This window comes from Chaetomium globosum, genomic scaffold (genome assembly GCF_000143365.1).
Source record: "Chaetomium globosum CBS 148.51 scaffold_7 genomic scaffold, whole genome shotgun sequence".
In the NCBI taxonomy this organism is placed as follows: domain Eukaryota; kingdom Fungi; phylum Ascomycota; class Sordariomycetes; order Sordariales; family Chaetomiaceae; genus Chaetomium; species Chaetomium globosum.
The window spans coordinates 2,404,908-2,427,522 of record NT_165982.1 but is presented as its reverse complement, the minus strand read 5'-3'; the positions used below and the strand labels follow the sequence as shown (position 1 = coordinate 2,427,522).

At 58.3% G+C, this 22,615-nt stretch overlaps 5 protein-coding genes across 5 annotated transcripts; 2 read left to right on the top strand and 3 right to left on the bottom strand.

Moving 5' to 3' along the window:
- Positions 1-1,266: 1,266 nt before the first annotated feature.
- On the top strand, positions 1,267-3,265 carry CHGG_10346 (uncharacterized protein; the record flags this gene model as incomplete). Its single annotated transcript, XM_001228272.1, has 3 exons — positions 1,267-1,416; positions 1,525-2,097; positions 2,192-3,265. The coding sequence occupies 3 exons, from the start codon at positions 1,267-1,269 to the stop codon at positions 3,263-3,265; spliced, it is 1,797 nt and encodes a 598-aa protein (XP_001228273.1).
- A 497-nt stretch (positions 3,266-3,762) lies between these two features.
- CHGG_10345 (uncharacterized protein) lies at positions 3,763-10,260 on the top strand (the record flags this gene model as incomplete). The annotated part of the gene is made up of 9 exons (XM_001228271.1): positions 3,763-6,858; positions 6,924-7,171; positions 7,667-7,992; positions 8,270-8,689; positions 8,789-9,007; positions 9,132-9,482; positions 9,607-9,856; positions 9,928-9,974; positions 10,205-10,260. The coding sequence occupies 9 exons, from the start codon at positions 3,763-3,765 to the stop codon at positions 10,258-10,260; spliced, it is 5,013 nt and encodes a 1,670-aa protein (XP_001228272.1).
- A 504-nt stretch (positions 10,261-10,764) lies between these two features.
- On the bottom strand, positions 10,765-12,746 carry CHGG_10344 (uncharacterized protein; the record flags this gene model as incomplete). Its single annotated transcript, XM_001228270.1, has 4 exons — positions 10,765-11,735; positions 11,798-12,018; positions 12,079-12,532; positions 12,716-12,746. 4 exons carry the CDS (start codon positions 12,744-12,746, stop codon positions 10,765-10,767), a joined length of 1,677 nt encoding a protein of 558 aa, XP_001228271.1.
- Positions 12,747-13,392: 646 nt separating this feature from the next.
- On the bottom strand, positions 13,393-16,822 carry CHGG_10343 (uncharacterized protein; the record flags this gene model as incomplete). Its single annotated transcript, XM_001228269.1, has 6 exons — positions 13,393-13,726; positions 13,792-15,708; positions 15,767-15,887; positions 16,081-16,093; positions 16,198-16,404; positions 16,640-16,822. The coding sequence occupies 6 exons, from the start codon at positions 16,820-16,822 to the stop codon at positions 13,393-13,395; spliced, it is 2,775 nt and encodes a 924-aa protein (XP_001228270.1).
- Positions 16,823-19,908: 3,086 nt separating this feature from the next.
- On the bottom strand, positions 19,909-20,516 carry CHGG_10342 (uncharacterized protein; the record flags this gene model as incomplete). Its single annotated transcript, XM_001228268.1, has 2 exons — positions 19,909-20,193; positions 20,247-20,516. 2 exons carry the CDS (start codon positions 20,514-20,516, stop codon positions 19,909-19,911), a joined length of 555 nt encoding a protein of 184 aa, XP_001228269.1.
- Between the last annotated feature and the right edge of the window lie 2,099 nt (positions 20,517-22,615).

Genomic DNA, 22,615 nt, shown 5'->3' with positions numbered 1-22,615 from the left:
TGATCGAAAGACACTCCGGGTAGACAGACAACGGACAACGGACAAGAAGCAACGGACAACAACGGACAACACAGCAGAATGTCCGCGATCGGCGTTATCTCAGCTCGGCGGTGGACGTTCCAACTCCTCGGAGGGGCTGCGACAGCCCTGCAGCCGTGCCCGGGTCCGGATTCCGGGGAGCCCGGGCCGCCCGCTCTCGCCCACAAAAAGACAGCCCCGCACTTAGTGGCCGCACACCCACCAGCTTCGCCTCGAGGCTCGCTCGCTCGGTAGAGCTCCGGGGGAAGGAACAAGATGCTGTAGAGTGGGGGAGCGGCGATCCAGACGCGTGTGGCCCTGGTTCTAGCCCGACCCGAACAAAGTTTTGCATGTCACGCGGGAAGAGGGCTTCCATGTTGGACCCGCAAAAGTTGCAAAAAGGTTGCGGTTTTGCTGCACCTCCCATGTTCCCCCCCGGCGAACCCGCCCATCAAGCTCTGGTCGCTGCAACCCCCTTACCGACTTCAGAGATAAGGCGTGCACCACAGGTGTTGATCATTGCTGATCCTGCTGGTGCCGTGACAACGCGTGATGGCCAGACTTTTACACACGATATCCCACACTCCCGGTTGACTTGTTGAGCTGGCTCGAAGGCTGGGTTGAATTGCTGAGTTGCTGAGTTGGCAACCAAGAACCTCAACGGGTCTCGACCTCTTCCCTGCATACCGCCCGCAGCTCCCCTCGTGTGCCGAGACTCCATGGTGTGCTTCCAAGAGTCTACGAGATGGGGGATTTTGGGATGACGAGGCAGGTGGAACCATCCGGACCATGGGATTTCTGCTTTCTCACCCCCATGAGCCCATCCCCTCCCTTCTCCCATTGTCCAATGCCATCCATGAATGCCATTGTCTTAGCTTTAGAACATGGGACGGTTCCTTCTTTAAGGGAGCTCGACCGTCTGAAAATTGAACTCGATCAATCCCCCATTCCTTTTCCCGACCAAGCTCTGCCACCCGTGATTCTTCGAGTTGTCCTTCTTACTCCGTGCCTCGCCTCCTCGCCTCCCACAGTGCAACAAGTCCCAATTCTGAGGCAGTGCGCCCGTCGCACGCAAGCCGAGCTCATTAAACTCGACCCATCCTCATTCAACACAAAGCAGAAGAAATGTAAGTCGACTCCGCCAACCTAAGCCCTCAACGCCGCAGTATCGCTAACCTCGCCTCGACCTAGGGCTTCCACGGTTGGTCGACACAGTAAAAGCCGATACCGAGAAACGCCTTGCTCACCATGTCACCACAGGACCATTACATTGGCGTAGACGTCGGGACAGGTTCTGCGCGGGCCTGCATCATTGACGCCACCGGCGAGATCAAGGCACTCGCCAGTGAGAACATCAAACTCTGGCAGCCCGAACACGGCTACACCGGCTCACACTATGTAAATCCCGAATTTCCTTCCTTCCCCGTGCCCTCCCTCTGCTCAGTGCAGGGTAGCTAGCCAGTCATTCACAACGAACCAAAACTAACATGCTTCCCTCTTTCCAAGGAACAATCCACAACCGACATCTGGCGGGCCATCGCGCACTGCGTGCGCAAGACCATGAGCGACTCGCAAACCGACCCGGCCACGATCAAGGGCATCGGGTTCGACGCGACGTGCTCGCTGGCGGTGTTCACGCACGACACGGACGAGCCCGTGTCGGTGACGGGGCCCGATTTCGCCAACGCCGCCGGCGAGGACCGCAACGTGATCCTGTGGCTGGACCACCGCCCCTTGGCCGAGACCGAGCTCATCAACTCGACCGACCACAACCTGCTGCGCTACCTCGGCGGCAAGATGAACGTCGAGATGGAGATGCCCAAGGTGCTGTGGCTCAAGAACCACATGCCTGCTGAGCTGTTCAACCGCTGCAAGTTTTATGATCTGGCTGATGCGCTGACCCATCTGGCGACGGGGGGTGAGACGCGTAGCTTTTGTAGTGCCGTGTGCAAGCAGGGCTATGTGCCGGTGGGTGTGGATGGGAGTGTCAAGGGGTGGCAGGAGGACTTTTATAGGGACATTGGCCTGGGGGAGCTGGCCGATGATGGGTTTAAGCGGGTGGGCGGTGTCAATGGAGTTGTGAGTCTTGCCTTTTTTTCTTCCCTCACTCCTCCCCTCTTCTTTCCTTTGGCCCTTGAGAGAGTTGACGGAACAATGGGCTAACTGGTGATAGAATGGTGAGTTCTTGAGCGCGGGCGAGCTGGTTGGTGGGCTGTGCGAGAAGGCGGCCAAAGAATTCGGTCTGCCACCCGGCATTGCGATCGGGAGCGGTGTCATTGACGCCTACGCCGGCTGGATCGGGACGGTCGGAGCCAAGGTCAAGCTGGACCCTGACTGCCTTGACGATTCGGTCGCGCCGAACGATGTTTCGCAGGCCTTCACACGGCTGGCATCCGTGGCGGGGACGTCGACCTGCCACTTGGCCATGTCGAGGGAGCCCGTCTTCGTGCCAGGCGTCTGGGGCCCTTACCGCGACGTCCTCATCCCCGACTTCTGGATGGCTGAGGGCGGGCAGTCGGCCACTGGCGAGCTGATGAAGCACATGCTTGAGACGCACGCGGCGTACTACGACACGCTGACGGAGGCCGAGGCGGCGGGTAAGAGCATCTACGACTACCTCAACGACCACCTCCGGCATCTTGCCGAGAAGACCGAGGCGCCGTCCATCTCGTACCTGGTCCGCCACTACTTCTTCTACGGCGACCTCTGGGGCAACCGGTCGCCGGTCGCCGACCCCAACATGCGCGGCGCCATCATCGGTATGAGCAGCGACAAGAGCAAGGACGGCATGGCGCTGCTATACTACTCGACCATGGAGTTCATCGCGCTGCAGACCCGGCAGATCGTCGAGGCCATGAACAACTCCGGACATAGTATTAAGAGTATCTTCATGTCCGGCAGCCAGTGCCAGAATGAGATCCTCATGGACCTGATCGCCACGGCGTGCGGCATGCCGGTGCTGATCCCGCGCTATGTCAACGCGGCCGTCGTGCACGGTGCTGCCATGCTGGGGGCCAAGGCGGCCAGCGCAGACAAGAAGGGCAAGACGGAGCCGCTGTGGGACATCATGGACCGCATGAGCAAGCCGGGCAAGGTGGTCTGGTGCCGGAACGACCCGGCTGAGAAGAAGTTGCTGGATGCCAAGTACGAAGTGTTCTTGGACCAGTGCAAGACCCAACAGGATTATCGGAAGAAGATTGACGAGGCGCTGAAGGGATCTACGCTGGATGCTGAGGCCGGCAACTAATTGATTGACGAAGGGAAGGAAAGCTGGGAGATGATGATGATGACGGTAGATGCCTGACTTTGCGTGGCTTGATCACTTTCATTTCGATTCAGCTAGACGGTTTAGTTAGAGATACTCATGGTAATGAAACGATTTATCCGCCATATTCTAGCTTGTGTGTGAGAGTAAAATAATCCACGGAGCGATTGAACTCTTTTCTTTCCTGTGTGTGGAAAGTCCATCGGGCTGCATCCAATGTGGTCCAAGCTCCCCCGGCCGCCCACTGAGTGGATGAATACCCTGCTGGCCGCCCCACTCAATCCCCTGCCGGCGCGTCCCAAAGCATTTTCAGGTTCAAGGCAAGCACGCCAGGGTCAACAATCAGAAAAACAAACGTGGAGAAACCAAGCAGTGCTCTTTCTCGCCAACCCTCCTTCCCACAAACGGGCCATCTTGCGAGCCCCTATCTTTGGCTGCAAGCAACCCTAAGGAATTGGCGTTAGAAACATATCGCTGCCATGTCACTTTTCATGGGAAGGGGAACGCCCGCGGCGGCAAACTCGACGGGAATGTTGGGCAATTCAACTTCAGCACCGGGCGCCAACCAAGGCACCGCCCCCGGCGCCGGCAACAGCATTTTTGGCGCGACGACTACAGGGAGTTCTCTCTTTGGGAACAGTGCGGCTGGTACGACAACCCCAACCCAGCCTCGACCTGCTGGGCTCAACCTAGGGTCTTCGTTGTTCGGCACATCAACCACCACTCCACAAGGGTCGCTCTTCGGAGGCAACCAGTCAACAGCAACAGTGACGAACCAGCCCACCACCACAAGCGGGAACAGTCTCTTTGGGAACACCTTGGGCCTGGGCGCCTCGACCGCGACCACCACGCAGCCAGCGGGAGCTAGCCTACTCTCCGCTCCCTCCGGAGGTGGCCTGCGTCTGGGAGGCCTTGGCTTTGGGAGCACCACCAACACCAACCCCGCCGCATCCACAATTTCGCAACAGCAACAGCAACAACAGGCCCCGCCGTCCGCCCTCCCGACAGGCGCCCTTTTCGACAGCCTCCTGGCTAAGAACAAGAAACAAGCTGAGGGGGAGACCGCGTTAGGAGAGCTGCCCTCACTCCAGTTAGGACTGGGTGATCTCCGTCAGCGCTTGAGGTCGCTCGGCCCCTCGCAAGACAAGCCTTTCGAACATGGAAAGGCGCACTACTTCCTCGCGGCTTCGGGCGTCGACCCCGGCGCGGCGGTGCGCGATCTAGGTGCCTTCGGGCTTCAGGCACGGGAGCGCGGCGCTGCTGGTACAGGGTCTGGATTTGGTGGTGGTGTTGGCGAGCTCGATGTCGAGGCATACCTTTCGAACCTGCAGAGTAAGACGACGCTGAGCATGATCGCAGACGGGCTGGACCGGTCGGTGCGGGACTTCGACACCTTCCTCGAGGACAACGTGACGATGGAGTGGGAGGCACAGCGGAAGCGGATCTATCAACATTTTGGAATCAAGCCGCGGGAGGATGCTGCGGGGTCTACGCAGCCGGCAGCACGCGCATCAACGCCACAGAAGGATGGACAGGGCACGTTTGGGCGGTCTAGGCGCAAGGCGAGCCAAGCTGCCGGCGGCGAGCGGTCCACACCGCGGGCGAGCGTGCTGGGCAGATCGGCGATGCAGCGTTCTGTTATTGGAACTCCGAGCCAGATCGGGTCGCACGCGAGCGAGTTTACGGATGTGGAAGCCCGTAAGACTGCGGCTGGGTCTGGTGGTGCCGGGTCGATGGATGATCGATTCTTGCGCGAGAAGCAGGGCAAGTTGGCCGAGAAGATTCACGAGTTCAACAATGCCCGGCAGCAGTCGCTGCCCATTTACATCTGCCGCGACTTGGCCGAGTTGGAGTCCAAGTCTGGAGATCGTCACGGGCCGCACCTCGTTGAGGCGTACCGGGCGATGATGGAGATTGTTGGAGAGTTCCCTGAAGCAGAAGAGACGCCCAAGGAACGGCAATACGCCAAGCTTTACCTGGATCCTAACCATCACTCTGCTAACGCAGTAGCGATGCGGAAGCAAATCCTCAGTGGGGCCAACGCGTTCTTGGAGAAGCAGTTCTGGAACGAGGTGAACTCGTTGATCGCCAAGTACCCGCAGGACGCCAACCTGGGCGGCCTACCAGATGTGGTCAGCAAAATCAAGGCCTACATTCGGCTCCGCATCGCCCGGAAGACGCTCGTCCCCGACAATGTCGACCTCCAACAAGCCAACAACGAGTACATTTGGGCCATCGTCTTCTACCTGTTGCGGGCGGGCTTTGTCCACGAGGCTGCGCAGTACGTCAACGAGAACCAGAATCACTTCCGCAGCATCGACCGGACATTTTCGGGCTACATCAACAGCTACGCCTCTAGCGAAGAGCGCCGCCTTAAGCGCCAGATGCAGGACCGGTGCATGAGCGAATACAACCAGCGGATCCGCAACGCGCCCGAGGGTTCGATCGATCCCTTCCGCATGGCTTGCTACAAGATCATCGGTCGTTGCGATCTCACCAACCGGAGCCTGGATGGACTTCAGACAGATGTCAACGACTGGATCTGGTTGCAGTTCAATCTGGCCCGGGAGACGGACCGGTCCCTGGAGCTGGCGGGCGAGTCATACGGTCTCACTGAACTCCAGACCAGCATTCGCGAGATCGGCCTGAAGCACTTTCCCAAGACAGTGGCCGAGGACACTAACGGTAGCTTCGGCATGTTCTTCTACCTACAAGTGCTGTCGGGCATGTTCGAACAGGCAATCGCCTACCTCTACCCCTTCTCCTACGTCGACGCCGTCCATTTCGCTATTGCACTTACCTACTACGGCCTCCTGCGTCCGGCAGACGCACAGTCGACGGCCAACGAGCTGCTGTCCTACAGCACACGAAGCCAACCGCAGATCAACTTTGGGCGCATGCTCGGCTACTACACCCGCGACTTCCGCGCCGCTAACGCCGCCGCGGCTGTCGACTATCTCGTGCTCATATGCCTGAACGCAGATGAGGCCGGCGGCCAGCAGCAGGCGGCGCTCTGCCACGAGGCCCTGCGCGAGCTGGTGCTCGAGTCGCGCGAATTCAGCCGGCTGATCGGCGACATCAAGCCGGACGGACAGCGCATCCGGGGCGTGGTTGAGGACCGCGGCCCGTTGATTGCGCTCGGCCAGGAAGACGACTTCATCCGCGCCATCACGCTGCAGGCGGCCAGCTTCGCCGACGACAACGGGCGCACGACGGATGCTGTCCTTCTGTACCACCTGGCGGAGGACTACGACACGGTTGTGTCGATTGTCAGCAGGGCGCTGAGCGAGTCGGTTTCGCTCGAGATTGGAGAGGAATCTTTGCGGCTGGTGCCAGTGAAACCCCGCGTCGAGGGCGGCGCGGAGCCGGATGCTGCTCAGCGGGGCAGCAGTCTGAGCCTGGCGGCCATCGACGACCCGGTGGAGCTGGCCAAGACGATGATGAGCATGTACGAAAGGGACCACATGTTCTGGCAGAAGATCCGTGAGCCGAATAGGGTGGCGTGCACGGTGCTGCTAAGGATGAGCGACATCAAGAGCCTGGTTGAACAGGGCAAGTGGCCGCAGTGTCTCGATGTGAGTGTTCCCCATTCCCGGCCCCATTTTCACTCCGGTCATTGATACTAACAACGAATGTCTAGCAAATCCGTTCTCTCGACATCCTCCCGCTCACGGCGCGCGGCGACCCGAGCGTGATCCGAGCGTACGCAGCCAAATTCTCGTCGCTGTCGCAGCCCGTAGCCATCAACGTTCCCAACCTGCTCATGTGGACCGTCATCTGCTGCACCAAGCAGCGTGAGCGCCTCGTGACGGGCCAGTTCAGCGGCAACCAGTCGACGGCCCGCCAGATGGTCGACGAGCTCAAGCAGATGAGCGTTGACTTGACTTCGTACACCAGTCAGCTGCGGTATCGCCTGCCGCCGCATCTCCATGAGGCGTTGGCGAGGGCCTCGGCGGATTAGGGGTGTGGATATGGATATGGATGTGGATGTGGAGTTGGAGTTGATTCGGGGGGTAATGAATGTCAAGGGTAGATCCGGCTTGGAGAAAAAGCGGTGGTGGTGTATGAAGTTAGCTCCTGCTGATATTAGTGTAGAGCATCAAGGTTTTTTACACAATGGGCAGTGACTGTCCCCTTGAGATTTGCAGTTTGTCACCCTGCCTCTATTGTGTTATTATGTTGCAGCCAACGGCACTATTATCCGGACCTAAATGGCCATCGCTGCGTCGTCACTCTCGTCAATCTCATCCAGCAGCACGGGATGTTCCTCGATGTAACCTTGATTTGCTACCTCGAGAGCTGTCGGGTTTGTCATCGACCGCGCCCTCGGGCCAGCAGGCTACACACATGGTTAGAATGTCTTAGATGTAGGTGATATGATAGGTGCCATACCTCCGGTGAGATTATGATCCGTGCGGTGTGTGGTGGGCAGGTCGATTTAGTGAAGGCAGGCGAGGCTCCAAGTGGGCCTAAACCAGATTGCACCTGCCGCGAACAACACCCCAGGCCCCTGTCGTGCACTGACTCGGGACCTTCCCTCCAAGCTCAAATGCTTGAGTCGCTTCCCCTCGCTTTTGGCAGCCATTCTCCCCGGACTCCGCCTTTCCTTGACCGCCGCTGTCGCAAGAGCACAACCGACAGGTCAACCCCAAGCAAGAGCAACCTGCTTTGCCTGCCCAACTCGCAGAATCGAGCCAGGGGCGGAGGGGGTCAGCACGACAGCGGCCTAGCGAATCGCCGTTTGTGGGTTGTCCCTTGCATGGAATTGTTCGAATTGTTCGATCTTATTCGTCACCTTTTTTTCCCCAAGTGGTACTTGGTACGAAGTACTGTGTTGTGTATCGTTTGTTTCATTGTTTCTAATTGTTGTCTGACTGATTTGACCCGGGAACCCATCCCACATTCCTCCCGATCAATCCATGGCGTCTTCGACCCCTCCAGTCAACAACATAGCCGAGAGCACGGATATAAGCATCTATGCAACAGCACCACAACACGCGCCATACCCTGACCGCCCGAGGTCCACCCATCCCAGCTACCATCCCCATCACCCGCCGCTACCGCCGCTCCCGCTTGGGCCTGAGCGGAAGCGTAGCTACGGTGGGACGCCAAACAATCCCGGACGAGGGGGCGTTGACCCTATTACGGACCGAGACGCACAACAGCAGCAGCAGCAGCAGCAGCAGCATCCCGACTCGGGTAGGACGGGACATGGGTCGCCATCGGCAACGACAAACCAACACCAACAACAACCGGGATATGGCGATAGTCCAGATCTGCAAGATGCCGATACCCCAGGAAGTACAGATGGCGGTGTCGCTGGGTCCAAAAGACGCAAGACCGGCCGGGCGTCTCGCGGCGTGGCCCATCTGACCCCGGACCAGCTTGAGCGGAAACGAGCCAACGGTAAGTGGGGGCCGAGCCCGCCCCGGGTCCCGGGCCCCGGGCCAAGCTGGTCTCGGGTAATTCCCGTGTTGAACCGAATCCGGCCCTAACGCTATGCAGACCGTGAAGCACAACGAGCTATTCGGGAACGTCAGCGACTCAAGACCGAACAGTATGAACGGGAGATCGCCGACCTCAAGGCTACTCAACCGTACAAAGAACTGCAGAACGCCGTTCGCCAGAAGGAGGCCGTCGAGGCCGAGCTTGCCGATGTGAAGAGGCTTCTGGCCGCTATTGCGGCCATGATTCAGCCCGCTCTAGCGGCTCCCGAGGGCGCTGGTAGGTCCTGGCCCTCATTACTACCCATCGCCACTACACACGTCTGGTTCAGGCTAACACACATCGCCAGCGCCAGTCTACCGGCCTTCTGGTCAAAACCAAGGACCTGCCAACCCATTTACAGGGCCGCCGGGGCACAACCCTGATACGACCCCGACAAGCACCACCTCCCCGGCATCTGTGGGGACGCACAGCCGGTGGCAGAATAGTCTCTCTCCCGTCGCGCCCCCGATGAGCATTGACGGCCAAGCGCAGCAGCAACCGGCTCCGGAAATGGTGATGTTCGAGCAACAACGCCGCCGTCTAGTCCACGGGCTGGATCTAGGGCCGGACCGGCTGGGCCTAAACTTCTTAGTCGACCCCAATCTTGAGGTTGCCCGGATCAAGGATGGTCTTGACGGTGCCCAGGACTCGCCACGTTACCGCCACGTACCCATGAAGCACGACTGGATCGGCACCGTCTCCATGATACCGGGTATGCAGGGACAAACACCAACCCAGCCACCATCGCACCCTTCCATATACACCCAATCCCCCGCCTCCACTATTGCTACTTCCGCGCCAGGGCCATCCGCAGCAAGACCATCTCCCATCCACAGCATCACCCCGCGCAACTGCGCGCCGACCTGCCCCCTCGACTCTCTTCTCCTCGACTTCCTCTCGGAACGCCGCCAGCGCGCCGCCGAAAGGCCTCTCGCAGTCCGAAATCCTCGGCCCGCGTTACCCCTCGGTCTCATCTCTCCTCAACCCCGCCGTCTCGGCCTACTCGCACCCGCTCTCCAAAGTCTTCACCGACATCTTGGCGCGGTTTCCCGACCTGGCCACCCTCCCCGAGCGCGTCGCCGTGCTGTATGTCATGTTCCTACACATGCGCTGGCAGGATTTCGCCAACCGAGAAAAACTACCTCCGGCTGCCTGAGTGGTTCCGCCCCGTACCCGAGCAGACCGCCAAGGAGCATCCGGCGTGGTATGACCACATTCCCTTCCCAGCCATGCGAGCGCGGCTGGCGCACGACTACGAGGAGGGCAAGTTCCCGTTTGACCACTTCTTCATCCCTTTCACCTCGACCCTGAGCCTCAACTGGCCGTACGATGACACCCTCGTGCTGCTGGCGAGCCCGAACAGCGAGGAGCTGGTCATCAACCCTGTCTTTGAGCAGCATGTCGGGATGTTGGAGAACTGGACGCTTGGTCCAGCTTTTGCGAGGGCTTACCCGGCGCTGGTGGGGACGTTTAATCTGAAGGCGGACTGAATCCGGCGGGGGAGCATGGAGGGTAAATATACTTTTGGCTGGAAATAAGTGCTGTTTTTCTTCTTGCATTTCCTACGCTCGACAGATGGGTATGAAACACGAACACGAGGGGTATACTGTGGTTTTGACGAGAAAGGGGGCCACTAAAACAACGAGGCGTTGATGGGGGAAAGTGGAGCGGTCGTTTGCTGTGCTGGGCTCAGCGTTGTCAGGGGGTTATATATTCAAGCGTAATAGTCTGTTACAGCATCGTCCGTCTCCATGGAGACTAGAGACCGGATGTGGCAACACATAATGATTCCGGGACCTTCAAAGTCCAACCGGCATCACACAAAATTAATTGTTACAACCCACCACCATCAACTCCTTGTCTCGGATCCCATCCCATCCCATATTTTATCTAGCCCAGCCCACACAAACAAACAAGTATATCCCCAAACCCCTCCTCCCCCAACCAGACCAGAAAAAAACAAAAATCAGACAACCTATTATCCCCTGTTCACTTCACGCCCAAAACGAATACTTGCCAATATTCGCCCCCTCCCCAACAAACAGACTCGGGTGCCGTTCCCCCGGCAGCGTCTGCCACATCAAACTCTGCGCCACCGCCGGCGCCCGGATCCCATCCACCTCCCCGCCGGCGATCCGTGTCCCGTCCCGCAGCGAGTGCAGCGCCACCTCGTATTGCGGCCGATGCTCCTCCGCCTTTTTCGGGTCCCTCCCCCAACGACGCCGCTGTTGTTGAAGTGGTTGTGGTTGCTGCCACGCCGGCGTTGGTGGGGCTGCCGCTGCTGCTGCTGCTGCTGCTGCTGCTGCTCTTGATGATGGTGTCGACACGTCGGTGGTGTGTGCCGTCGCCACGATGCCCCCGCCATAGCCGGCGGCGGTCAGCACGTCGAGCCCGGCGTGGATGTTGGCGGCGTTGTCGTAGTGCGGGAAGGTTACTATGGGGCGGGCCGCGTTGTTGTTGTCGTCTAGGTTGGCGGTGGGGTTGCGCTGGCGAAGGTAGCGGACGTCGTAGAGGGCCATGGCGTTGGGAGGGCCGGCCGCCAGCACGTCGTACTCGCCGACGGCCCGGACATGGGCCGCGCTGCTGACATGCCGGAAGGTGTTGCTGCGGACGGACCACTCGTGCGGCGGGACCCGCGTGTCGAGGACACAGACGTGCCCTGACCGCGTGCCCGCGAGGATCACCTCGGCGGGGTTTTGGCCGAGAAAGTCTACGGAGAGTACGTCGCCTTGCCATGGGGCTGCCGGGTTTGGCTTCGGGGTGTGTTGGCGGTGGCGGTGGCGGTGGCGGGGCGGTGGTGACGGCGTGAGCCAGGTAAGGTTGTCGCTCCGCAATTGCGCGACACCGGCGTTGGTGCCGGCGATGCAGGTCAGTCGTGATGCCGGAGGGGCTGGCTGTAGTGCGTTGAAGGCGGTAGCGGACTCGTTGACAAGAATTGAGTCCATGATTGGTACGCTATCCACGTCTTTGCGATGGTTGGTCAGCAATGCTACCAAGATGGAGAGACAAGCGGGTTCTCAAACATACCCCCTCCTACCACCCACGCAGGGCCTGGCTCGCTCGGATCCGGGGACCGCGGTGTGAAGTGAGTGATGCCGATGCCCCGGCTACCTTCCCACGCCACAAGAATCTTGGAGGACGGCTCATGGAACTTGACGGCCTTGGAGTTCCGCTCGTTCTGCCCCCGAAAATTCCTAAACCGGAGATCGACCTGGGGGTACCGTGCGCCACCGCCCTGAAAGTTGATACTTGTCCCCATCAGCGCTCGCTCAACCCAACCCAACCCATGAGGCAACACCAAAACTCACCAGTCGTCCGCATCTCTCGGAAGATAGGCCGCCACCGGAACCGCGCCATTCACCACCGCATACGCCAACCCCATCTCACTCCTCACATGACTCCTACCAATCCACATCGCCGAAATCACCCCCTCACGCGGCGGCAACCAACTCAATGATCCCTTCGCCTTCAACCCCGCCGCCCACGCCCTCGCAACCACCTCCCCCCCATCCCCACCACCAACACCACCACCAACCTGCCCACCCACCTCCCGCCCCAACAACCCCCCCACAAGCGGCCCCTCCCTCAACGACAAGACGCGCGCCCTCCTCACCCGGCCCTCCTCACGGCGCAGCCTCTCGCGACGAGCCTCGTCCTCTTTAGCCTCGACGGCGCGGCGCTTGACGTTGGGCGCCGACCAAGCAGCGTCGCTGGGGGCAGTGCGGGCGTCTTCGATGCGAAAGTATTTGCGTTTGGTTGTGTCTGTGCATGTGGTGTTAAATGATGGGGGTATGGGGTTTGAGTGGTTTGGTTGATGGGGAGGAGGGGGGGAAGGGGTTGTATATGATGACATGATGACATGAATCATTGCTGGGAGGGGATACAAAAGAATTGGGGGTTGGGGAAGGGATGGATGGGATGCGGAGGGAGGGAAAGGGGACTGACCATAGTAAAAGCCGGGTATTTCTCGATTCATTGTCGAGAGATAATGCTCAGTGCAAGGTAGTGAGTGGGTGGGATCAAAATTGATGTTCGAGAAAAAGAAAAATGGGCGGAGGAGGGAGAGGACGATGGAGTAAAAGAAAGCGAAAAAAAAGGTAAAGAGAACAAACACTTGGCCAGAGTGAACTGTAACTAATGAGGTTAACCGTGGTATAAAACAGTGATTCAAAAATGCGAGTGTAGGAGTATTGTTCCAAGTAGAATTCGCATCTTCAAATGGTTGTCAGGTGAGGGTTACAAGTGGCAATGCCAAAAACAACCGGACAACGGACAGGCAAAACTGCCAAGACCCATCAACCTTCTTGATTTCGCCTCCACATCACAGACATTCACACAAAAGACAGTTTATTTTTTACTCTTTATATTAGATTGTCTAAGGAAATCGGGGTAATTCTAGCCCCTAATACCAAAGTCCATACAGAACTTGTTCAGAAAATGAAAAAAATATATCCTCGACCGTCCATTCCTATCTATCGCCCGCGGCCGAGGATTTTTATTTGCTGCCATCTAGGGCAGGCAGGTAGGGTAGGTAATATGAGCCCCACGCCGTAGATAGCATCGCTCACGCCGCCGGGGTAAATTGGAGGCACGGCACGAGCCACCGCTCGCCCACGCGTCGCTTACTGCGACTTCTCGTGCTGGGTCGAGACGCGCTGGAGGGAGACGACAAAGTCCTCCAGAGAGCGCTGCTTCTGGTTGCCCTTGGGCGACTTGCCGTGCATGAGGTTGTCGAAGCCGACGCTGTCCTGGAGCATGTAGTAGAGACCGCCCATGACGCAGAAGACACCGAACGAGAAGATCCAGACACGGACGACGGCGACGATGGAGGTGTCCCGGCCAGGTCCGTACTCGAACCAACCGAAGATGGTGAACAGGGTGGCGATGATGTCGACAACGAGGACGGCACCAGCCAGCTGCCACGAGGGAAGCGAGGACCAGAAGGGACCGTTGGCACTGCACGAGTATTAGCACCACAATGTCGCAGACAAAGTCAGGAGGGTGAGGGATAAAACACATACCGAGTGATGAAGATGAGCCAGTTCTCAGTGAGGGAGATCTGGAGGAACACAACCTCGTCCATGTTGCCGAAGTTCTGGACGATACCACCGTCGGGACCGTGGACGTACATGGTGGTGACAGTGATCCAGGTACCAATGGCGAGCACAATGCCGAGCAGGACGGACATACCCCAGAGCTTGGGCAGGTTCCACTTCACGGGGGTCTTGCTGTAGGGGGCGTTGTCGTAGGCGATGGCCAGGGTAGCAACATCCGCGAAAATGGCGATGAAGACGACGAGGTTGATGTTCAAGCTGCGGTTCAGGATGGCGATCCAGAGACCCAGGTAGATCTCGAGATGAATCGACAGGGCGATACGGTAGACGACGTAGGCGTACATGCGGTGGAAAATCTGGCGAGACGTCTTGAGCGCATCAATAATGGCACCGAGACCGGGGGCAAGGAAGACGATATCGGCGGCGGAGCGGGCAGCGTCAGAGGCACCCTCGACGGCAATACCAGTATCGGCCTTCTTGAGCGAGGGAGCGTCGTTGACACCGTCACCAGTCATGGCAACGAGGTAGCCACGCTGCTGCAGGATCTCGACGACGTTGTACTTGTGCTGGGGGAAGACCTCGGCGAAACCATCGGCAGCCTCGACGAAATCGTAGACCTCAGAGCCGGGCATGTCACCACCGCCACCGAGACCAAGGCGCTCAGCGTTGTAGACGTTGGTACCGAGACCGAGCTGGCGCGAGGTCTCCCTAGCGATACCGACGGCATCACCAGTAAGCATCTTGATAGAGAGACCGAGGGACTTGGCTTCGTTGATGGTGCGAGCAGTGTCGTGACGGGGAGGGTCGGAGCAGGGCATGATGCCGAGAATCTCCCAGGAGCCCTCACCGCGCTTGCGGGCAACACCGAGCGAACGGAAACCACGGGTAGCGAACTCGGCAACCTTGTTCTTGTAGGCCTGGTCGACATCCTCAGGGATGGGGTGGTCCTCCTCAACAGTCTTGAGAACGAAGAGAGGGGCACCCTTGACGCAGATGATGCGCTCGCCCTGGGGAGACTCGACAACGGCGGTGACCTTCTTGGAGACGGGGTCGAAGGGGTGGAAGTCAAGAACCTTATACTTGGAGAGGACGCCCTTGGCACGGGGATAGTACTTCAAGCTCTTGAGGAAAGCCTTGTCGATGGCATCCATGCCCTTCTTCTTGCGCGAGGCAGCCAGGCAGGCAGTAAGCATGAGGTCCTCAGGGTCGACACCGGCAACAGTGTAGGGCTCAGCCAGGGAGAGCTTGTTCTTGGTCAGGGTACCGGTCTTGTCAGAGCAGAGAATCTCGACACCAGCCAGAGACTCAATGGCGGAGAGCTTTTGGACGATGGCCTTCTTCTTGGCGAGGTAGGCAGCACCGACAGCCATGGTGGTGGTGACGACGGCGGGGAGACCGACGGGCACACCGACGATGGTGATGGCCAGGGTGAACTCGAGGATGTGGACAATGCCGTTGGAGCGGTAGAAGCTGGCAACCCAGACGATCAAGTTGGTGAGAATGACGAGAACCAGCAGAATGGTACCAATGCCGTTGAGCACCTCAGTGAAGTGACCGGTGCCGGCGCTGGCCGCGTTGACGAGGGCAGCGGCGCGACCGACGAAGGTGTTGTCACCAGTGGCGGTGACGACCAGGAAGGTCTCACCACGCTTGACACCGGAGGAGGCATAGCACTGGTCGCCCTTGTGCTTGTCGACAGCGAGCGACTCGCCGGTGATGGCAGACTGGTCAACCTGGAGGAAGGCATCATCGGTAACAATGCGGCCATCGGCGGGAATGATGGTACCCTCCTCAACCTGCAGAATATCGCCGGGGACGACCTCGGGGGCCTCAACCTCCTTGAGGGTACCGTCACGGAGAACGACAGCCTTGAGAGCGAGAGTCCTGCCAGTGGGTTAATGATGGGTGTTCCGTAACGTTCGACCGGGAAGGTTAGCCTTACTTCTTGAGTTCGTCGACGATGGAACCAGCCTGGTATTCCTGAATGAAACCGACAGCGGCGTTGAGAAGCAACAGACCGCAGATGACACCGAAATCAACCCAGTCCTCAAGACCAGCAGCCACTGTAAATCCAAACGGTCAGCAAACATGTTCATACCGTAACCAATTGGTTGGCGCTGCGATGAGCTTGGCGGTCTAGCACCAGGGGGGTGCCCCTCATCCACATGCAGGAAAGCCGTTTGGCTCCCCAGCATGCAACCTCAAAAGGCGTCGGGTGTGGGGGAATATGAGACGACGGGTCGGGCAAATACGTACAGACAGCAGCGGCCTGGTTCATGACGAGTTAGCATAAAGTTCAAAGCGGAAAGTGGGGAAATGTTTCGTTTCAAGGATGCTGCGCCAGAGCACAGCGCCTTGTGGGGTTCGACGTACCTCCATGACGAACTGGATAGGGCCCACGAAGAAGCCGAGGAACTTGAGAAGCAAGTTCTCCTTCTCCTCCTTCATCTGGTTCAGACCATATTTGCGACGACGCTGAATGACCTCGTCGCTGGTGAGACCGACACGGGTGTCGGTCTGGAGCATGTCCTCGGGGACGACACGCGCGCCACCGGGGGTGACATCCTCCTCCTCCTCGAACTGCAAAGCTAATTATCAGCATTCGGTTGCGATTGAAGTGATGGAATTGTGATGTGATGTGATGGTGCGAGTCGCGGATCCATCGGGCAGCGCAGACAGATCGACGGCGACGCGCCAGCAGTATTTCTGGGCGAAAACCGCGACGATGGCACGCTGCCCAATTGAAGCTTGCGATTGGGTGGCACGAATGCTCGGCGCGGGGCGGATTGCGTGCGAATGGGTTCAAATGGCTTACCTGGTCGTGGCCATCGTGGCTCTCGAGATCATCAATGAGAGCATCAATGTCCTCGTCCTCCTCCTCCTCTTCGAGAGGCGCCTTAGCAGCGGGGACGTCGTGGTGGGGTGCCTTCTCGTCAAACTTTCCGCTCTCAATGTCGGTCGACAGCGCGGGTGCGCCGGTAGTCGAGTGTTCGGCCATTGGCGCGGTTGTTGCGGCAGATAAAGCTCTGCGCAGGGCTCACGGGTTGTCGACGTGGGTTGGGCGCTCAGAATGGGGCGCGTGAAGAATTAAAGGGCGATGGTAAATCGGGGTGGTTGTTTTGAGAGCTCGCGTCCACGCGAATTACAGAGGTATTTATGTGGGCGGGTGGTCGGTGATAAGCGCGAGGAATTTTTCAGACGATGACCGTTTGATTCGGGCCACGGCAAGGTGCAATCGCCCAGATCGACCAAGACCGGACAGGTGTGGATGGAGAGCGGAGAGGGCGGACTCGAGGGGAGAAGCGAGACCTCACGTCGAAGGGAGTTTTAGAAGGACCTCCGTGCGTAAAGGAAAAAAGGAAAGGAAAGAGAGCTTCGGGGGGAAGAGCGGGTGGGTGACCGGCGTATTTCAACGTTTGCTTGCTCGCTGCACGAACCACGGGAGGAAGGCTCGTTAGTTCGGCCCACGCCCGAAAGCTCAACTCACTTTCCACTTTCCGTAATCAACGTACCTTGTCCCTGCACCGATAAAACGCTACCCTCTTTCTCTCCAACGCCGTCCACGGCGCGGGATTGTTACGCCAGCGCCCCCAAGCGAACCTTCCTAACGCTCCCAGGTTGGCCACTGACGAGAGGTGGATCCCCGTCGCGCCGAAGAATGGCACCTGGGCGCCCGGCCACTGGCGGCGTTGATGCGAGTCGGGTATCTCCAGCCCCTACGGTGTGCGACGCTGTTGGCACTGGGCGTGGCTCGGTCCAACCAGCGTTCTTTGCGTGCTGGAGCTGTCTCGGGCTTTTTTTCGGTTTCAATTCACACTGTCCACAGCCGGAAATCGATGTGATGTGACCCCAAGCATTGGGGGGCAGCCGGGGGTCCCTGTCTGCCAGGACTGAAAGTGGGCACCCCGGCTGTAAGTCGCAATGTCCAGGGAGCTACCTGAACCGTGCAAGCCGAACTGGTACTTGTTCTCCACTCTATGTTTGCCTTGGCTGCAAATCCCTCGCGACCGGTACCTGGTTGCAGCTTCCCACCGAGGTACCGCCTCAACAACCCAGTCTGCGGGATTTTCTGACTGTGCCTCCGCGCTTCCTCTCGAGCTTGCTCACAACCGTGTGCATCTCGCCCAGGTGGGTTACCGACCTTGGGTACATTACACATTACACAGGATTCTGGAAAATTTACACGATGATGCGGTGTGTGAGTTCGGGTTCGCTTCTCTTCTAGGCGTTTTTGCTCGACAGGGCGATATACACTACACTAATTCGCGCCAGTCGGAACCGGATTGGCTCTCAGTCATCAGTTCGATTGACAGTCTCACGGAACCTGCCAGGCAGGCCAGGGCAGGTTTCACCGTTTCTTGCCCGGCAAAACACTTGCCTGGGCATCAGCTTCTCGATCGCGCTCTTGGCGAAACGTGAAACCGCACGGGCCGATGAAAAATTGACAAGCTTTGCCCGTTCGCCATGGAAGAAGTCCTGGGCGAGGAGTATCCATGAAGCAGTTGCATCGCTTTGACTGCGGCTGGGCGAGGTTCCCATGGGTAGCAGCACGCAATGTCATTTTCCTACTGGTCGAAGAGACCATCCTTGCTAGAAACAACGGGATATTGATACAGTAAAGAACACAAGAGCGCGGTAACGAACAGTACGATACCGGCGTGCCAAGCACGAACAGCAGTGCCAATCGAACAGACTGCATTGGCAGCTTGCTTGCTTGCTTGCTCGCTCTCGCCCCCTCGTCCTTCGCGGCGGCGGCACGGCGCATCCCAGGTTCAGGGTCCCCGCGAGTCTGACTGATCCGAGTGTGGAGCCGGGAGGCTCACTCACCCACGGGAGGATGGGGCAACGAGCCATTTGTTTGTTTGCTCATCAATTAAGAACTGGCGAAGCATGCGGGCATACCCGAAAGCCAGGTGCCATTGCCATGCGCGCTTTTGACAAAGAGCGCAAGTCCAGGCCGCAGCATGGCCTTTCTGTCGGCGAAGCACTAACCACCGGGGGAAGCGATCGCGAACGTCATGGCGAATTCGCGCAATTGGCTTTTCAGCCGGATCCTTGATACCGCCGCCCAAAGAGGGTGTGTAGGATCGGCTGAAGCGGAAGTGCCGAGGCCATGACCGGTTTCGCTACGTCATTTTTACATGTACATTGCCCCAAACCAACGCCTCGAACTGCAGAGTTTCGCATCGTGGAGACCTTCACGCTTCACTTTGGCAGGCCGACCCTTCCGGAGCGTTATCGAAAATTTTCTAGCTCTAACTTCTCGCCCCCTCTATATCGATTCCCCTTATGTTTTTGATTCTCGGGATTCCCGATTGACGGCGAGTAGCTAATCCGCCACCTCTCTCAGCGCCAGACATTGGTGCGTTCGAGCCCTCAAGGCTGCCCAGCCCTGCCCCTCCAAAACCCCAGACTCGAATCGACAGCTCCCCGTGCTCCCCCACAGGGGTTCCAGTGCCGGCCGATTGTGGCTGCATGACCCGAGTCGTGGCGCCGGAACCAGACAACGACAAGGCCGGGGATATTGCGACGAGCGAGCGGGATTTTGACGGGCGATCAGGGACTTCAATGGAAGCAAGATAAGGATAACGTTTACTGGATGGCGTGTGTGGAGGTTTCTCGAGCCAAGTCCAACGTGGAAAGCTGATTCGGGGGAACGAAGCTCTCCAAGACGGTTGTCACCATCTGGGGTACGACAACGCCCAGACTTATAGATTCAAAGAGGCGCGTAGCCAACCCGCTTGGCACCTTGGATGAAATTGGGATGTGAGCATAAGGCGGCCAACCGGAACTCTTATCAAAAGATCGAACTGGCCGTTGCTCGATCTTGTTATCTCGATCTTCACAGCAGCTGCCAAGCACGCGACAAGTTGCGATCCTTCAGCGGGTGGTCATACAAACATAGTTCTGGGCTTCTTGGTGCCGAGATCTGGAAGAGTGCTTGTCGTCTGCGAAGACAGATTACCTGCGGCAATCGGGACCCCCAAATCCGGGTGCACCGAGCCTCTACGTAAGAACGGAGGGTTGCAGGCGATCAATCCCGTCAAAGGCGGCACATTATCCCGCAAATGGCGGTCTGGGAAGTTAGGTGCAATGTTGAGTCCTTTTCTCATAACCTTTAGCCAACTGAATCCAGCCAAAAGTCTCTGGTAACCAATGGAGCGACATGGCAGCGGGTTGCGGCGGCCGTTCCAGCGGGAGTGGGTTTCTGTTGATCCTGCTTGCGGGGAACTTCCTCGCATAGTCTTGGGGGACTGGGGGCGGCTCAACAAGGCGGGTGGGCAAAACACTATCCTCGGATTTTCCATGCATCAGAGGTATAGCTGCATCCAGTATTCTGGGCACCCGGCCGCGAAGGCGGGAACGGGACTTCATCATTCAGCATGCACTCGAGCCTGCTAAGCACGGAGCAGCCGGCTCACCGGCCCATCACCCCCAACCATTCTGACGCCGAGTGTCGCTTGCCGATCCCGTGCGGCGTGGGGGGCGAGTTTGCCGTCTTCGGCCAGCGACCGACGTCGCTTCCGCCAGTGGCAATCCTCGACGGCACCCCCGGGGGATACGGAGGCAGGCATTCTCGCAGGTTCGCCACGGAAGCAAACGCTCAGAGAACGACCAAGAAGAACGGCCGGAGCGCGTTTTTCAATAATGGCGACGGCGTGGTGTGGTTGGCCCGTTGTGACACGGACCATGGCCAAGATTTCTTTGGCAATTGAGCCTGGAGGAAGAGACCCACCGCCCCATCCAGCGATGCGCGGATCCGAGCTGTCTGCACAAAAAAAAAAATCACTCTCCACGTGTGGTGGATCAGTTTGTCCCCACTTATGCAAAGAAGACCCTGCCTGCTGCAACTTTCACGATGCTGCCGGCGGCCATTGCTCGGCAGCTCTACCGCAGGAGGAGTTTCAATTTCACAGTTTCCCACTCGCCATCCGTTCAGGAGCTATCTGGGCCCGCTTTGCGGGCATCCTCGGACATTGCAATCGTGTCCATCAGTATCGATACAGGCGACTCCGCGAGCGTGGGTGTGGTTTTTTCGTTTACGTGCGTACGGCCAAAAAAAAAAAAAAAAAAAAAAAAAAAAAAAAAAAGAGAAAGAGCTTCCAAGACGGGTGTTCTCGTTCACCGTCGCTCAAAAAGAATCGCCAATTCCCTCAAATCCCATCGCCAAGATGGGCCCAGAACCCCAAGCCCCTGCCTTCCTTCCCCGCATTCTCCATTCCACTCATGTCATCGATTCGAAGCCAAGCAACAGTGCAATGGGCGTCAAGCAGAAAATGGCGGTAGAAAACCTTGCGGAAGTGAGTCCGGGCGCATTCCGTTTGGCGTTGGGCGTGGGGTGCATCACCGACAGCCCAACTCGTTTTAGCCTTGCGAACGGTGAGCGACAGCGATGGAACCCGCTTCGCCAAAACGAGCCAGTCGTCGGCGAGCGAAAAGCTGCAAGAACGGGATTTGTTGGGTTGCTCGCGATGGAGCCCCGTCCCCGGGAGGTGGCATCCATGAAAGTGGGCCAGGACTCTCAAAAGTCAGTCTCTCAGGCTCTTGTTTTGTTTGGTTTCTCCGGTCGTCGTCCAGGACTCCTGCCGAACCTGCCCAAAGAAGGAAGCTGTCGAGTGACGAGGCCAGCGCTCATTCGCCGATCGAAAATGGGCTGCCACTGGTCACTGGCTGCCCTTGTGCATGTCCCAAATCCACATGCATGCAGGTACGCGTTTCCGTCCGTCTCCTCCCGTTCTCCATCAAACCCACACCGTCGTGGTGCTCCGTGCTGTGCTCCGCCGTTTGCTCTTGTTTGGCTGTCATTGGTGCTGCGTTGGCGGGCGAGGTGTTGCGATGCTTTGGTTCACGGTTTGGCTCCTTGGCTCTGTTGGTGTTTGTCTTGGGGCTTCATTCAAGTGACACAAGACCGATGCTGTCAAACGCAATACACCCCCAGGTTAGTCTAGACCTGTGGCTTTTTCACGTTGAGCAAGGGGTCTCGTCTCGTGTAGATAGTGGCATAGTGGCATCGAGGGTTGACGTTGGCTGCTATTGAGCGCCGGCTCGTCAGACGTTCCAGCTTGGCCATCCTCCAATGTCATTCCCAGCCTTCAACATTTCCTAAAACAACTACTAGTGGGGGATGGGACGGACGACTGAGCACGAGGGCAACTTCGCCGCAAGCTTACCCTCAAGTGAGGAGCATCACGAGAGTTGGGTGGCTGGAAAAACGACAAGGCGCAAAACACGCTAGTCAACGGCTGTGCCTCCGAACGGCATCCCGATGAGGTTGTGTTCCCCATGGGCGGGCTGAAAACCACCTGGCCTTGCTGTCATCCGCAGGAGCCGCTCTATTTTCAGGGAGGCAAACCCGCAAGGAAAAGTGGTTGGGTGTATAAAGCCTGCTTCTGACCCCGGCAGCATTCCACCAGCCTACCAGGCATCCAAATGCCAGGCAGTTTCTCCTCGGGGCTGACAAGCTGCAACCAACACCACGCCGGATGGAGGATCATCGGGCAGGTGACACCACTCGCCTTACCTCGCCTCGCCTCGCACCCCAGAGCAAGCCAGGTCGGCGAGGGCGGAAAGAACCGACCGGTGATGAGGCAATTCGCGACGACCCCCAACTCTTGAGGCAACGAGCTGGCGCCCCTCCCCCACCCCCAGGATCGAATCCAGGGGTCTGTCTCGTAGCAGAGCCTCGCTTATCGGCCGCCGACATTCAACAATTAGCACCTCTTTCCGTGACTTGAACATTTTACCCTATCAGCTCATTTCTGGCTGATTATTCTTCCTAACCCACCCTGAC